Source organism: Chrysemys picta, chromosome 16, assembly GCF_011386835.1.
Source record: "Chrysemys picta bellii isolate R12L10 chromosome 16, ASM1138683v2, whole genome shotgun sequence".
Taxonomy (NCBI): Eukaryota; Metazoa; Chordata; order Testudines; family Emydidae; genus Chrysemys; species Chrysemys picta.
Window position 1 is genome coordinate 12,711,001 of NC_088806.1, and position 16,396 is coordinate 12,727,396.

The 16,396-nt window shown below is 48.8% G+C and overlaps 3 protein-coding genes across 24 annotated transcripts in view; 2 read left to right on the forward strand and 1 right to left on the reverse strand.

Moving 5' to 3' along the window:
- Window positions 1–9,075, forward strand: part of LOC103306853 (zinc finger protein 436-like) — a 495,746-nt gene extending 486,671 nt beyond the window's left edge. For 18 of the 21 annotated variants that reach the window (XM_065569420.1, XM_065569416.1, XM_065569422.1 and 15 more), the window contains 3 exons: window positions 2,247–2,360; window positions 2,715–7,572; window positions 7,809–9,075. In XM_065569420.1, coding sequence (XP_065425492.1) covers window positions 2,247–2,360; window positions 2,715–4,351 — 1,751 coding nt within the window. In that variant the 3' untranslated portion in view covers window positions 4,352–7,572; window positions 7,809–9,075. The remainder of the gene's footprint in view (window positions 1–2,246; window positions 2,361–2,714; window positions 7,573–7,808) is intronic. The other 3 variants (XM_065569418.1, XM_065569424.1, XM_065569434.1) reach the window with 1 other exon arrangement.
- Window positions 1–16,396, reverse strand: part of LOC135976036 (nascent polypeptide-associated complex subunit alpha, muscle-specific form-like) — a 1,165,876-nt gene that overhangs the window by 59,016 nt on the left and 1,090,464 nt on the right. The gene's annotated exons all lie outside the window — the stretch shown is intronic.
- The window catches only part of LOC101945171 (zinc finger protein 420-like), a 124,774-nt gene continuing 118,335 nt past the window's right edge, over window positions 9,958–16,396 (forward strand). Inside the window, exon 1 of one of the 2 annotated variants that reach the window (XM_065569653.1) lies at window positions 9,958–9,980. The gene's annotated coding sequence lies outside the window, so the exon portion shown is untranslated. Of the gene's footprint in view, window positions 9,981–12,775; window positions 12,859–16,396 lie in introns of those variants that run through there. The other variant, XM_065569659.1, reaches the window with a different exon arrangement.

A 16,396-nucleotide genomic window follows, 5' to 3' on the forward strand; every position in this document is an offset into this window, starting at 1 on the left:
AGGGGAGCTTTTGAGGATCAGGAGTGCTGGGGGAATCCCGCCCAGTTAACACACTATCCCTGCTGAAGCCCTATTAATTTGGAGCCGGCACTCCATTCGTATTACATTCCACTTTCACTTGGTTCTACAGAATTTCCCCAAATATTATTATTTTCAGTCTTCTCTCTCGGTGACTCAGTGCCTGCCCCCGGCCCCACCACACACAAACACTTCTCCCCCACCCACTGTGACCCCAGCTACCATTTCTGAGCCCTTATGTTCCTCCCAGCCACAACACAGGACCCCTTCCCTGGTACAAGTGTGTGTGTATTCCTGGCGATGTCCTAAGTTGGTAGTGAGACTTTTTATCATAGAATTATAGAATCATAGAATATCAGGGTTGGAAGGGACCTCAGGAGGTCATCTAGTCCAACCCCCTGCTCAAAGCAGGACCAACCCCCAACTAAATCATCCTAGCCAGGGCTTTGTCAAACCTGACCTTAAAAACCCCTAAGGAAGGAGATTCCACCACCTCCCTAGATAACCCATTTAACTGCTTCACCACACTCCTGGTGAAAAAGTTTTTCCTAATATCCAACCTAAACCTCCCCCACTGCAACTTGAGACCTTTACTTCTTGTTCTGTCATCTGTCACCACTGAAAACAGTCTAGATCTATCCTTTTTGGAACCCCCCTTCGGGCAGTTGAAAGCAGCTATCAAATCCCCCCTCATTCTTCTCTTCTGCAGACTAAATAATCCCAGTTCCCTCAGCCTCTCCTTATAAGTCATGTGCTCCAGCCCCCTAATAATTTTTGTTGCCCTCCACTGGATGCTTTCCAATTTTTCCACATCCTTCTTGTAGTCTGGGGCCCAAAACTGGACACAGTCTCCAGATGAGGCCTCACCAATGCTGAATAGAGTGGAATGATCACGTCCCTCGATCTCATAGACTAATAGACTCATAGACTTTAAGGTCAGAAGGGACCATTATGATCATCTAGTCTGACCTCCCGCATGATGCAGGCCACAAAGCCGTCCCAACCCTTACCCTTGACTCTGCTGTTGAAGTCCCCAAATCCTGTGGTTTAGAGATTTCAATTAGCAGAGAATCCTCCTGCCAGCGATCTCTGCCCCATGTTGCGGAGGAAGGCGAAAAACCTCCAGGGCCTCTGCCAATCTACCCTGGAGGAAAATTCCTTCCCGACCCCAAATATGGCGATCAGTAAAACCCCGAGCATATAGGCAAGATTCTCCAGCCAGACTCTCATTGGCCATTATACTATTTACCAGCGATGGCATGGTGTTCCTTTGACGAAACTCACGTTATCCCATTAAACCATTCCCTCCATAAACTTATCTAGCTTAATCTTAAAGCCAGACAGGTCTGTCGCCCCCACCATTTCCCTCGGAAGGCTGTTCCAGTATTTCACCCCTCTGACGGTCAGAAACCTTCGTCTAATTTCAAGCCTAAACTTCCCCACGGCCAGTTTATATCTGCTGGCAATGCCCCTACTTATACAACCCAAAATGCTGTTAGCCTTCTTGGCAACAAGGGCACACTGTTGACTCATATCCAGCTTCTCGTCCACTGTAACCCTTAGGTTCTTGAGACACAGAGACTCCTTTCCCATCTGCAGCAGCCACAAACTCTGTTCCCAGCAGGCTCCTTGGATCTCTGAGTCCATCCCTCCTAAGTCACAAGGCCTGATTCTTATTTTTCACATTCTCCTTTTCTAGAGGAATTAGAGTCTGTTGGTCCTAATTTCCCCAGCCTTCCCCGCACTGGGGGATGTTCATAACCCCACCACCACCATTACACCAGACTTGCTAGATTCCCTAATGCCTCCTAACATCTACTGCTCCTGACAACGTGCATTCAATATCATCCTTGCTCCCTCCTATTCCTCACTCCGCTGAACCCCACCAGCCCACGCTTGCCAGTCCCGGCTTCCCTAGCACTCTCCTTCTCTCTGGGCCTCTGAGATCAGCAAGAAGCATTTGCAGGGGACCTTCCATTGTGGCCAGAGCCTTCACTTTCCGCGACATGGAGTTACTGACTCTGGGTTCTAGGAGCCCCTTTGTCTGCCTGGTGTGTGTTCCTGACGGAGGTGGAGGTAGTTAAATCCCCCATAAGCAGAGTGCCCGGCACCTTTGAGTACCTGTTGAACTGGCTCTGGGATTTTAATTCTTTAAAATGGGCTAGGGTTAAAATAATGGAATATTATCTTGTGACAAATATCTCCTATGTTTTCTTTCCCCCGAGCAGAGTTCCCAGTTGACAGACCCGATGTGAACTCCCAGCTGGAACGAGGGGAAGAGCCGTTGGTCCTAGATCACCAGGGCTCAGAGGAAAGAGAGATCCTGAAATGTACCTACACTGGTGAGGAATCATTAAACAAACTCAAAAACTGTCAGTGCCTGAAGGAAACAGCTGGGATTCCCTACAGAGACTTTGGAAGCTCTCCATGTCTAGCAGGTGTCATATGCTCGCAGCCAATACCACTCATGGCTTCCTATCCATCCTGACTGACACCTTGCAGTAGCTCCCTCCCTGACCTCCCTTCTCCCATGAGTTTTTGGTGGGATGTGGAGGCAGAATCGATCCTCTCCTGACTCCCCGTGGGGAAAAGTTTGGGGAAATTCAGTTCCTGATTTTGTTCTGTCTCTCCAGCACAGACTTTGGTTTGCTCTCTCTTTTCCATTCCTGTTTCTGAGGTTTCCCTCTCTATCCCAGCAGGTGATGGAACGGTGAGTGAGACGAGGGAGCAGAATTCTAAAGAGGAAGATACTGAACAAGTGGAACTGCACAGGGCATCATCACAAAGAGACAAAGGGAATGTGCCTGGGAATTGTGAGCAGGGAGAAGGTTATGGGCATCAGCAGAGGCCAGAGCAGCAGCTGGGAAACCAGACAGAGGAAAAAGTGGGTAAATCCATTAATTGTTGGGAAACTCACAAAGATGTCAAGGGAACCCCAGCCCAGCAGAGAATCCTCAGGGGAAAGAGAAACAACCCAGGCACTGAGTGTGGGGAAAACATCAGTAGATGCTCAGACCTTATTAACCATGAGAGAATCCACACGGGAGAGAAACCCTATGAATGCTGTGAGTGTGGGAAAAACTTCACTCAGCGCTCAGCCCTTATTAGACATCAAAGAATCCACATGGAAGAGAGCCCCTATGGATGCTGTGAGTGTGGGAAAAAATTTTCTGATAGCTCATCTCTTATTCAACATCAGAGAATTCACACGGGAGAGAGACCCTATGAATGCTGTGAGTGCAGGAAAAGCTTCGCTCAGAGATCAACCCTTATGACACATCAGAGAATCCACACAGGAGGGCGGCCCTATGAATGCTGTGAGTGTGGGAAAAGCTTCACTCAGAGATCAACCCTTATTCAACATCAGAGAATCCACACAGGGGAGAGACCCTATGAATGCTGTGAGTGTGAGAAAAGCTTCACTCAGAGATCAACCCTTATTACACATCAGAGAATCCACACAGGAGGGCGGCCCTATGAATGCTGTGAGTGTGGGAAAAGCTTCACGCAGAGATCAACCCTTATTCACCATCAGAGAATCCACACGGGGGAGAGACCCTACGAATGCTGTGAGTGTGGAAAAAACTTCACTAACAGCTCAGCCCTTATTACACATCAGAGAATTCACACAGGAGAGAGGCCCTATAAATGCTGTGAGTGCAGGAAAATCTTCACTAACAGCTCAGCCCTTATTAAGCATCAGAGAATCCACACAGGGGAGCGACCCTATGAATGCTGTGAGTGTGGGAAAAGTTTCACTCAGAGCTCAGACCTTCTTATACATAAGAGAATCCACACAGGAGAAAGACCCTATAAATGCAGTGACTGTGGGAAAAACTTCACGAAGAGATCAGTCCTTATTGCGCATCAGAGAATCCACACGGGGGAGAGACCCTATGAATGCTGTGAGTGTGGGAAAAGCTTCACTCAGAGCTCTGACCTTATTATACATGAAAGAATCCACACAGGAGAAAGACCCTATAAATGCAGCGAGTGCAGGAAAAGCTTCACTAAGAGCTCCGTTCTTATTGCACATCAGAGAATCCACATGGGGGAGAGATTCCATGAAAGCTGTGAGTGTGGGAAAAGCTTCACTGATAGATCAGCCCTTATTAGACATCAGAGAATCCACAAAAGAGATCAACCCTATGAATGCTGTGAGTGTGGGAAAAACTTCACACGTAACTCAGCCCTTATCATACATCAGAGAATCCACATGGGTGTGAAACCCTATGAATGCTGGGAGTGTGGGAAAAGCTTCCATCAGAGCTCACACTTTATTTACCATCAGCAAATCTGCAAGGGAAATAAGCACCATGAAGACCTTGTCTAGGGTTGTTAAACATTTCTTTTCCCCCTGTAATACTTTTGCTAATTCCCACAGTGACTTTTAAGGCTATTTTGTACCTTTGGCTTCACTGTGGTCATTCAACTCCCCCAGGTGAGTTGCCCACCTCTAACTTTTGCAGTTCACTCTTCTTTTGGGAGAATCCTGTTGTCTTTTCTATCTACTCCATTTTCCAATGAATAATGGGAGTGTGCACCTCTCCTTCCAGGAATGTCCTTCAGACACAGGTGGGGAACAGAAGGGTGACCTCAGCTAATTACATTGAGGGAAAATATACTAGGGTCTCATCTCCACTACGATTTTCATGGGGTTAGCCAGCTGGAGGTAGCTGTCCTGATGTAAAAATGCAACTATTCTCGCAGTAAAGACATTGCCATGTACAGGGGCTGGGATTATCTAACATGTTTCCTCACGACCTGACCTCACCTCCCACACTTTTCCTGATCTAAACAACCCTGCAGCATCACAACAAAGCAATTGTTAGAGCCACTGAGACCCGACTGTCGTATTTACAAGTGTTCTGACGTTGCTCAGAGTTGGGATGAACAGCAATTATTTTTGGTACCCTTCTTCTCATTTAAAATGGAATTAATTATCACATGGAGCAGGGGCAGGGGGGAAAGTATCTGTTCAGCTTCTGTGACGCCTGAAGGAGATAGGATGAGTCGGAGAGATTCCCTCTTCCCCCATCATCCCATCACTGTTACTCTCTGCCTGAGCCCTGCAAACTTTTATCTTCTTCCCCATTCAGCCCTCTGTCATGCTGTCTAGAACGGCTCACCAACGTGAGTGCCTACCTCAGGGCAGACTGTCAAAAAAGGGCCAGAAACGCTAAACTGGTCTGTGTTCTACAATTAGACTTCACCAAACCAATAACAAATATGAATTCCTGGATCATTATAACAGTCTTACCACGGAGTCACAGACAGGCCCCTTAGGCCTGGTCCACACTAACCCCCCTCTTCGGACTAAGGTACGCAAATTCACGTAGCTGAATTCGAAGTACCTTAGTCCGAACTTACCGCGGGTCCAGACGCGGCAGGCAGGCTCCCCTGTCGATGCCGCGTACTCCTCTCGCCGAACTGGAGTACCGGCGTCGACAGCGAGCACTTCCGGGATCGATCCGGGATCGATTTATCGCGTCTAGACAACACGCGATAAATCGATCCCAGAAGATCGATCGCTTACATCCGGACCAGGAAGTAAGTATAGACGTAACTTTAGACTCTCCAGTCTCTCTTGCCATCCAGACAAACTGGACTTAGTGATAAATGGTCACTTACACCAAAAATCACACTTGCAATCAGGCACAGGGACTGGCTCTGCCTCAGGCCCTGCCCCCACCTGACCCTTCCCCCAGGCCTTTACCCCCATCCCGCCTCATCCCACCCCTGCTCCACCCCAGACCCAGGCCCCGCCCCCGCCATGCCTTTTCCCGCCCCCCCCTCTACCACTGTCCTGCCTCTTTCTGCCCAGTTCCATCCCCTCCCCTGAGCACACCTTGGCCCTGCTCCTCCCTGCTCCCTCCAGCGCCTCCTGCACACCGTGGAACAGCTGGTCGTGGTGGGCAGGAGGTGCTTAAAGAGAGGAGGAGGAGTTGATTGGCAGAGCCACTGGCAGATGGGAAGTGCTGGGGGAAGTGGGGGAGCTGGCTGCCAGTGGGTGCTGAGCATCAACTAATTTTTTTCCATGGGTGTTCCAGCCCTGGAGCTCCCACGGAGTCAGCACTTATGCACTCAGGTCCCTTCCAGTACGAAGAGACCAATCGTTTACCCCAGTTCAATTGGTATTCTAAATCCTACACCAAAGACAACGCTTGTAGCCAGTCCTGTAAGAAACTATCTAAAGATTTATTAACTAGGAAAAAAGAACAAGAGAGTTACTGGTTAAAGCAAGCAAACGTAGACACACAAATGAGTTACCATCTAAATCCTAAGGGTCACAGAGGTGTAGCGATCTGTCTGTTCAAAGTGTCTTTTGGGGCAGACCCAGGAGATTAAAGGGGGACGTGATAGTGGTCTTCAGATACTTGAAAGGCTGCTATAACAAAGATGGAGAAAAGTTCTCTCTGGCCCCAGAGGGCAGGAGAAGAGGCATTAGGTTCAAACTACAGCATAGGAGATTTAGATTAAATTTCAGAAAAAACTTCCTAACTGTAAGAACAGTAGGAAAATAGAATGGACTGCCTAGGGAAGTCATGGAAGCTCCTTCACTGGAAGTTTTCAGAAGGAGGCTGGAGAGCCATCTGTCTTGGGTGGTTTAAATTTAATCAATCCTATCTCCTAGAGCTGGAAGGGACCTGATTTCACCCCAGATTCCTAAGTGGCCCGCTCAAGGATTGAACTCACAACTCTGGGGTTTAGTAGGCCAATGCTCAAACCACTGAGCTAACCCTCTCCCCAACACAGCCTCCATTTTGGCAGAGGGTCAGACTAGATGATCCTTGTGGTCCCTTCTAACCCTATGGTTCTATGATCCTTTTGTTGGACAGGAGATAACACATCCTGTAGCAAACCAGTATTTCACACTTGCTAATGTTTCTCTCCTGACTGTGGCAGTTTGCATTTGAAGAGCCAAAACTTTAACAACTCCAAGAGCAAACACTCAAATACTACCTCACAACATGGGATACAGACATTATAAGTGAGATTAACACCTGCAGCAATATACAAGCATTTCATAGGGTCTGAACACTAAACACCTTCTTATAAAACCAATACCTGTTTTGAGCAAAACTAACACACAGGTGAACTGGTCTGGTCTGCAGCTATGCATTTGTGAGTTCTTAGCTAATACCTGCAGCCTGGACAAGAACTGGCCACTGGCTTCCAGGATCATACCCTCCCTCTCCCAAAGTGGCACATGATGCAGTGTTCTCAGCTCTGTTTGCCTGAGATCACTCTTTGTTTTCTTTGATCCTAAATCAGACTCATTGGGGCTCATTGAGATAGTGTCATGGACCACCATGGGGATTTGGATGGATCCCAGACACAGTGTGATCATTCTGAGTTTAAATCCCAGTTTCCATCTTTTGGCAGAGTGACTTCTGGGCTTTCTCCTGCTGAAATGGGAAGACTGGCTGTTTTTTCCCAAGTATGATATCAGAGAACAGGGTGTGGATCTGCTGTCCTGATTCTGAGTCATGAGCTGTAATCTGCTCTGGAATTTTACTTTATATGAAACTGAAAGTGTCTTATACCACTCAAGTATCAGAGGGGTAGCCGTGTTAGTCTGAATCTGTAAAAAGCAACAGAGGGTCCTGTGGCACCTTTGAGACTAACAGAAGTACTGGGAGCATAAGCTTTCGTGGGTAAGAACCTCACTTCTTCAGATGCAAGTGCATCTGAAGAAGTGAGGTTCTTACCCACGAAAGCTTATGCTCCCAGTACTTCTGTTAGTCTCAAAGGTGCCACAGGACCCTCTGTTGCTTTATACCACTCAGTGATGTGGGTCTTCCTCTTTCCTGAAGGCTGTTTGGTTACGTACCTGGATATTAGTTTTGTTTGACAGAATGTAGCTCAGATTTATTGGGGACTTTGGGACAAATAACTATCTGTTAAAAATAGTCACTTCTTATTTTATTTTTGCTTTCCTCCCACCCTTTCATGATGACATGGAGAAATTTGTAATGCACTTCAGGCAACAGAGGAGAATACTCTAAGGCTTGGTCTACACTAACCCCCCAAATCGAACTAAGGTACGCAACTTCAGCTACGTGAATAACGTAGCTGAAGTTCGAAGTACCTTAGTTCGATCTTACCTCGGTCCACACGCGGCAGGCAGGCTCCCCCGTCGACTCCGCGGTACTCCTCTCGTCTAGCTGGAGTACCGCAGTCGACGGCGAGCACTTCCGGGTTCGACTTATCGTGTCCAGACAAGACGCGATAAGTCGAACCCAGAAGTTCGATTGCCAGCCGCCGAACTAGCGGCTGGGTATAGACGTACCCTAAGGTATTGGACATGCTACCAAGGGAACAGAGGTGTTTTTAAATCCCCACTATGAAATGGTGAACGACTGCCCACCCCAGATTGTGCAACTTACTGATGATAGTTTTGTTCAATTCTTTAGATCCATATTGTCTTAGATCAGTGGTCCCAACCTTTCCGTGGGGCGGGTGCCGGACGACTAGCCGCCGAGGAGCACGGGTGCTGGACAAGCAGCCACCCAAATGCTGCCGAGAAACGGCAGTGCCAAGAAGCATTGCCGCCAAAATACCGCTGACAAGCAGCGTCCTCAAGAGGCGTTGCTGTCAAAATGCTGCCAAAAATCGGCGGCATTTCGGTGGCGGCTCTTCTTGACTTTGCTGCTTCTTGGCAGCATTTTGGTGGCTGCTTGTCCAGTGGACAGTAGGCGGGCGCACGTAGATGCCCTGGCGGGTGCCATGGCACCCGTGGGCACTGCATTGGGGACCCCTGTCTTAGATGATCCAGTAAGAAAGTTCCACAGTATGTGACTGGGAACTTTGCAAAATGCTTACGAAGTTATGACCCAAGTCCTACCGGAGATCACTCCTGAATATATCGCCTAGCTAATATTTTGATTTGTGAAATGTTGTGTAACTATGCAGAGGTAGAGGAAACAGAAGTGGTGGTTTTGTTGAACTAACCCTTTGTAGGTGCTGCAAATGAGTATAAAATGAAATCGGTGTTGAATGTAAGATAGCTGTAGAAAAATAACAATTTTTGAACAGAAATAAAATCAGAGATTCTGATTCAGGTCTGTGTCTCATTCTTAACTTAGTCTATGTCTACACTTATCGAGGATTGATGCTGCTGCAATCGATGCAGCGGGGGTCGATTTAGCTGGTCGAGTGAAGACCCGCTAAATTGACCACAGAGTGCTCTCTGGTCGATTCCGGTACTCCACCGGAATGAGAGGACTAAGGTAAATCGACGGGAGAGCATCTCCTGTCGATGCAACGCGGTGTAGACACTGCAGTAAGTTGACCTAAGCTACGTTGCTACGTTCATGTAGCTGCTGGAGTAGCGTAACTTGGATCGACTTACCATGGTAGTGTAGACTACAGAAATAAAGTGGGCATGTTTGGGGAACAGGGACGGGGCTTTGGGGAAAGGGGGGAGCAGGGGCAGGGCCATGGGGAAAGGGGGGGAGGAGGGGCGGGGCCATGTGGAAAGGGGCGGGCAGGGGGTGACACCATGTGGAAAGGGGAGGAGCAGGGGGTGACACCAGGGGGAAAGGGGGGAGCAGGGACGGGGGTTTGGGGAAAGGGGAGGAGCAGGGGTGGGGCCAAATTGAAAGGGGCGGGGCCATGGGGAAAGGGGAGGGGCAGGGGTGGGGCTTTGGGGAAAGGGGAGATGCCGGGGCGGGGCCATGGGGGAAGAGAGGGAGCAGGGGCGGGGCCTTGGAGGCAGGGGTGGAGCAGGGGGGGTGGTCACGGGGAAAGGGGCGGAGCAGGGGCGGGGCCCGTGGCAGCGGACGGTGGGGGAGGCGGCAGTTGCTCCAGAGGTTGGCGGGCTCAGCAGCGTTGCTAGGGAGATGGTCAGAACCGGAACCTCCCCGGCCGCCCCGCAGCTTCCGGTGTGACGACACGACTGTTTCCCCGCCCCTAGCCCTGTGCGCGCGGGCAGAGCCGGGCCCGGGGACCGACAGCGGGTGAGGGCGGGGACCCCTCGCAGAGCCTGCCCCGCCCCCCCTGGTACCGCGTGTATCCCCCCGCCCGTTATATCCATTAACGGCCCCGCGTCCCCTCTCCCCATGGCCCCCGTTATGACCGTTAACGGCCCCGCTCCCCGCCCCGTTCTACCCAGCTGCTGACAGGACCCTGGGCTGGGCCCTGACTGACTTTCCCTGTCCCCAGTGCGGGGTGAGGGGTTTTCTCCCCTCCTGGGGCTGCTCTGTGCATGGCCGGGTCCCTGCTCCCTCAGGCAGTGCCCAGAGCAGCCCCCGCCTCTCTCCCCCTCCTGTATTAACCCCTCACATGCTGACACTGCCTGTGCCAGACAAGTGCCCATAACCCAGGACAGACCGTCCCCATGAGGGTCTTTCCCCCGGCGCTGAGCTCGGTCCCTGGGATCGTTATTTGCCAGGGACAGGACATCGGAATTTGTTGACTCTTTTGGCTCCTCCATCCCCTCCCCTCTCCTGTTAAAGCAGCATTGGCCTGGGCCTGTGTGAATGGATGGCACGGGGGTGTGTGTGTGTGTGTGTGACGGAACGTAGCCCTGTGCCCACACCCTACACCTGATTGCAATAATCATGGTACAAATTATGCCTTGTGAGGGGCCATTGGAAAACTCATAATTTGCTGGCCATTATTGTCCTGATAAACGATGTGTGGCAACGTTATATGTGAAGTTGTAAGATGTCCCTGTAGAATGTTATTAACACATGTTCCAAACCCTCCAGCCCTGCCCAAACTGTGGTTGGCAAATCCCCCTGAGTCCTTGCCCCAGATGTGGGGAGCAGCGGTGGTGGGAAAGGGGGGATCCCCCATTACATGTTTTCAAGGATTTTGGCCTCCTCCCTCCTCTACCACATTTCTGGTCTTATTGACTCCAATAAGGACAAGGCGTGACTCTAGATTAACATGGGGGCCAATGAGATGAGGGAGGTGGTGTCATTAGTTACTGTCACCGGGGGCGCTGGCTGTTGCTGACGGAGGGGAGGCTGCTCTCTCTCACTTTCCACTCAAGGTGTCGGGTTTGAGTTTCTTGGGTCACACGCTGCTGCCTCCAGTGTGATCTGGGAACGCTGGGCCGAGCAGCTCCTCTGCCCCAGCAGGGTCTGTGCCATGGAGAGACCTTCGTTAAAGCTCCTTCAGTGCCCAGCCAAGGGGAGAGACTTTCTCCAGTGGCTGGAACTAGCCCCCTACCGTCGCCCCGGGCTCTGCCAACACCAACCACTGAGGCAGAGACCTCAGGGAAAGTGCTGGGGTTGGGCAGGGAAGTGACTCTGCACAAATGTCCCAGGAGCCTCAGATTTCACAGTCCCTGGGTATGTGCTCCCTGGTTGTGAATGTCCCTGAGGGAGGGCTGGGAGCTGCCTGTACAGCAGTGAAGCAACTGCCCTCAGCTCCTGCCAGGATCTGCCCAGGGAGCAAACTGGGGGATTCAGGAGGGGAAGAGACTGGGCCCTGATGGGATTTGCCCTTTGTGTGTCTGGAGGGTGGAGATGTCAGGAAAGGACAGTGGGAAAGACAGAGATGGAGGGAGGGGAGAGACAGTGTGACGTGGCAGATTTCACCATCTCTCAACAGGACAGGGATTGAGGGGGCGGGGTGAAGTCTCTGCTTTCCCCTCCCACCTCTAAAATTTGCAAAAATGTCCTCAGTTGTGCCCCTTTTCTCTAACTATCAAATGTGAATAGGAAATCCATGTAAATTCCCTATTTTCTCTCCAATTATTGACTAATTCTCTTTTCTCCTCAGATTTTCCCCCATTTTCTCTCTAGTTGTCCAGTGTCAATTTAAAATCTCCTCAGCTTTGGGGTGTTTTCCCACCCATTTTATCTGCAGCAGTTTCTCATTGTTTATAGATGGGAAATTGTTGCCCTGAGCCATTCTGGGATAGCAAAAGACATATCTGGCTTCAAGACCAAGCTTGATAAGTTTATGGAGGGGATGGCAATTAATTGATCTTTGATTTATTAGCAGGTAAATATGCCCAATGGCCTTTGATGGGATGTTAGATGGGGTAGGATCTGAGTTACTACAGAGAATTCTTTCCTGGGTGCTGGCTGGTGAGTCTTGCCCACATGCTCAGGGTTTAACTGATCGCCATATTTGGGGTCGGGAAGGAATTTTCTTCCAGGGCAGATTGGCAGAGGCCCTGGAGGTTTTTCGCCTTCCTCTGCAGCGTGGGGCACGGGTCACTTGCTGGAGGATTCTCTGCACCTTGAGGTCTTTAAACCACGATTTGAGGACTTCAATAACTCAGGCATAGTAGGTTAGGGGTTTGTTACAGGAGTGGGTGGGTGAGATTCTGTGGCCTGCATTGTGCAGGAGGTCAGACTAGATGATCCTAATGGTCCCTTCTGACCTTAAAGTCTATGAGTCTATGAGCTGCTGGAGAACTGTTAGGGTAACGCAGTGTTTACACTGGCACTGTGTTGACCTCAGTACATTGACCATGGCTCAGGGTTGCTTGGGGAGGTGGTGTTACTGTGTTGGCATAATGGACAGTTTACATTGGTGGGAGACAAATTTAAGTGCAGATACACGTGCAACTAAGTCAATGCAATGCAGCTTACGCTGACCTAGTGTAGACCAGGTCTTTGTAGACCAGGCCCAGGAGGGTTTAATCCTGGTGGGAAGACCTTCCTCTGATAAAGTCACTGTTTTCCAGTGTGGCAGAGCCTAGAATGTCAGTTTCCAGGGGGAAAAGACTGGTGTGTGAAATGGGCAAACGCCTCTTCTGAAATCTCTCCAATTGCTCTTTTCACCCCGACAGGCTACAGAATAACGTCCATGTTTTGCTCCAGATCGTCCCACCCTTCCACGGGAAAGGCAATGGCTGCAGCAGAGTTAGCTGAGGTATGGGATTATCACGGAGCTGGTGGTGGGTTCTGGCTGGAGGGAGATGGGCAGTAAATGTACAGAAAGGTGGGAGCTGCTGGAAGTGAGAGAGGGCAGGAAATACCCAGGGTGGGGAAGAGGAGGGGACAAACGAGTTTAGATTAGGCACCACATTGAAGGAGCAGCCTCCTGGGGTTTGGGCGTGGAATTTTCCCCTATTTGTGGAACAGGAAATAACCCCCTGGCCAGGGCTGAAAAAACTTCCCAGACTCCCAGTGCTGCAGCTCGAACCCACTGACACACTTCATTATTTATCACTCTCCAAACTTCATGTCATCTGCAAACTTCATTAGTGATATTATGTTCTCTTCCAAGTCATTGATAAGCAAGTTAAATAGCAGAGGGCCAGTAACCAATTCCCATGGAACCCCAATAGAAACCCACCCACATGACCATTTAGAGTTACACTTTGAAATGTATCAGCTGGTTTTAAATCTAGTTCATGTATGTCATGCTAATTTTGTATTGATGTAGTTGTTTAAGTATCATGTTGTACCAAGTCAAATACCTTAAAGAAATCAAAGTATATTACATTAACACTATTCCTTTATCAACCAAACTTCTGATCTCCTTCAAAAAAAATCCAATTAGTTTGTGAGGGTTTGTTTTCCCTAAAAGTATGTTGATTGGAATGAATTATATTACCCTCTTTTAATTCTTTATTAATACCCCTCCCCGCATTATCTTGCCCAGGTTCAATGTGAGGGCTATTATCTTGGTCATCCCTTTTACACTTTTTTTAAATACTGGGGCAACTTTAGCTTTCTTCCAGTCTTCTGGAGTTTCCGCAGTGTTCCAAGAGCTCCTGAAAAACAGCATTAATGGTCCAGAGAGCTCCTCGGCCTGCTTTTTTAAAACTCTTGAATGGAAGATATCTGGAACTGCTGATTTAAAAAACGTCTGATGTTAGGAGCTTCTATTTAACATCCTCATGAGTTCTGATTTTAATGAAAAGTGTCGTTGTTGTTATAAACATACCACAACATAATTTGCTTGTTTTCACCAAATCCAGGAGAGAAATAGTCACTGAACATTTTTACTTCTTCTGTATTATTATTATTATTATAATAATTGATAATTCTGCCCTTTCCATCTAATAATGGACCAATAACAAGACAGCTCTCTTGAGGTTCAACTTAAAGGTTACAAGCAAAACAAAAGCACCTGGGGTTAGCACAGTGGAGTCCACAAGCCAATAAGAAATAAAAGAAATAACCCTAATCGTGTCTTCCTAGACATTCCCTGATTTACTTACATATTTGGGGTTTTAGATAAGTAGGGTTGAGGTATGACTTGATGCTTTTTCATACCTGGTTTTAAAGCTTTTCACAGCATAGCTCCAGCCCTGTCCTGTTCTGTCCCCTCTCTCCGGAGAACAACAACAGCCAAAGGGAAGTTTTTTCCCCAATTTTAAAAAGTTCTAGCCCTCCCATTGGCTCTTGTGGTCAGGTGCCCGCTCCTTTCCTTTTACCTGAGGGCTTTTTTAACCCTTTACAAGTAAAGCAAGCAGAGAACAGCCACCACGGGGACTTTATAGCTAGCTGGCTGGGTGTCCATGAAAGGGAGCTACCCCCGCTCCCCATCACAGCCCTACACAGTATCCTGGTTGGCAAACAAAGCAGGTATAGCTACCAGTCCTCGATGGAGACGTCTTTTCTTCTCTTCTCAGGCACTTGGTCTGTTGAATGTCCCCCGAAGCAGGGTCTTGGCTACCCGGAGACCCTCTGGTCCAAAAGTCCCACAAAAGTCCCTCCTAGCAAGGTTTTGGCTACCCTGACCATTCTACAGCATCACAGGCCTCTTCAGCTATTAATTGGGAACTGCTACTATACCTATGATATTCTTAGTACTTACACCCCTGGCTCTCAAAGGAGTCGCATGACCCCGAAATGTGCCCTGTGGGCATGTCATTACTTGTTTTCCTAATTAATATTTTTGGAAGAGGGCTAAAGAGGAACAGAGACCAAAGATCAGTTGGTCTATACTTTCTCATCAATCATTCCCTTGAGCTGTTAGGGTGGTGCCATCCTAAAGGGTCATCTTGACCCAGATCAGTTAGTACCAAGCTCACCGTTCAAGTGTTTTCTGCCCATTTACTTAGTGAGCTGGCCATCAACTGACTATGACAAAAGTTCCAGCGCACGTGCGTGCACGCACGCACACACACACACACAGCGCCTCTGGTTAACCATTCATAATCCATAGTTGTGTCAGCATTCAAGTGCAATTTCAGCATCCCATCTGATGATAAGAGAATCCTGCTCCCAGAATCCTTTAGCAAATTCAGACCTATCAAGCCTTACTACATTCATATCAATCACAGTCATTCATAATAATTCAGCACCATCCCAACAAACATGATTGATAATACTCACTATCCTGCTGCTTTGAGCAAAGGAAGCTGGCCTGGGGATGTTACCCCTTAAAAATAAGGTGGGGTTAAATGGAATCTTTTTTGTGACAAGATGTGACTGAAAGCACCCCTGTAATCACACCCTACGCATCACTGTAATAGCCGTTGTACAAAATATGCCTTGTGAGGTATCACTTGAAAACCAATAACTTACTGGTCAATTATTCAGTAAAATGTTTGTAACAACATTGTATGCAAAGTTATGAATTCCCCTTGTATGATAATAGTAGATGTTCAAACCCACACAGCCATGACTAGGCAAAAGTTGTTAACCCAGTCTAACCTAAACAACGGAATGTGTGCTTACCTCAGTTTGCATATAAGTAATAGGGTCCTTGAGACAGCAAGAGGAGGAAATGGCAGGAGCAAAGGCAAATCTGCATTTCAGCATACACAGGGGAGAAGAATGAGCCTGGCTTCACCTTCACCGCTAGAGTCCACGTCACCTTCTTTGCTGTTTGAATAAACTTTGCTTTGAGGGGCAATCCTGAGTAGAATCCACTTCAAAGGGTACGTCTACACTACGAAATTAGTTCGAATTTATAGAAGCCGGTTTTATTGAAATCGGTTGTATACAGCCGATTGTGTGTGTCCACACAATAAAATGCTCTAGGTGCTCTAGTCGGCGGACCGCGTCCACAGTACAAGGCTAGCGTCGACTTCCAGAGCATTGCACTATGGGTAGCTATCCCACAGCTATCCCACAGTTCCCGCAGTCTCCGCCCCCCCTTTGAATTCTGGGTTGAGATCCCAATGCCCGGATGATGCAAAACAGTGTCGCGGGCGGTTCTGGGTACATGTCGTCAGGCCCCTCCCTCCCCCGTCACAGCAACGGCAGACAATAGATTCGCGCCTCTTTACCTGGGTTACCTGGGTTACCTGTGCAGACAACATGGAGCCCGCTCAGCTCAGCTCACCGTCAACATATGTCCTCTGGGTGCCGGCAGACGTGGGACTGCATTGCTACACAGCAGCAGCTGCTAACTGCCTTTTGGCGGTAGACGGTGCAGTACACTGGTAGCCTTCATCGGCGATCTGGGTGCTGGCAGCCGTGGGGCTTGCCTTTTGGCAGTAAATGGTGTA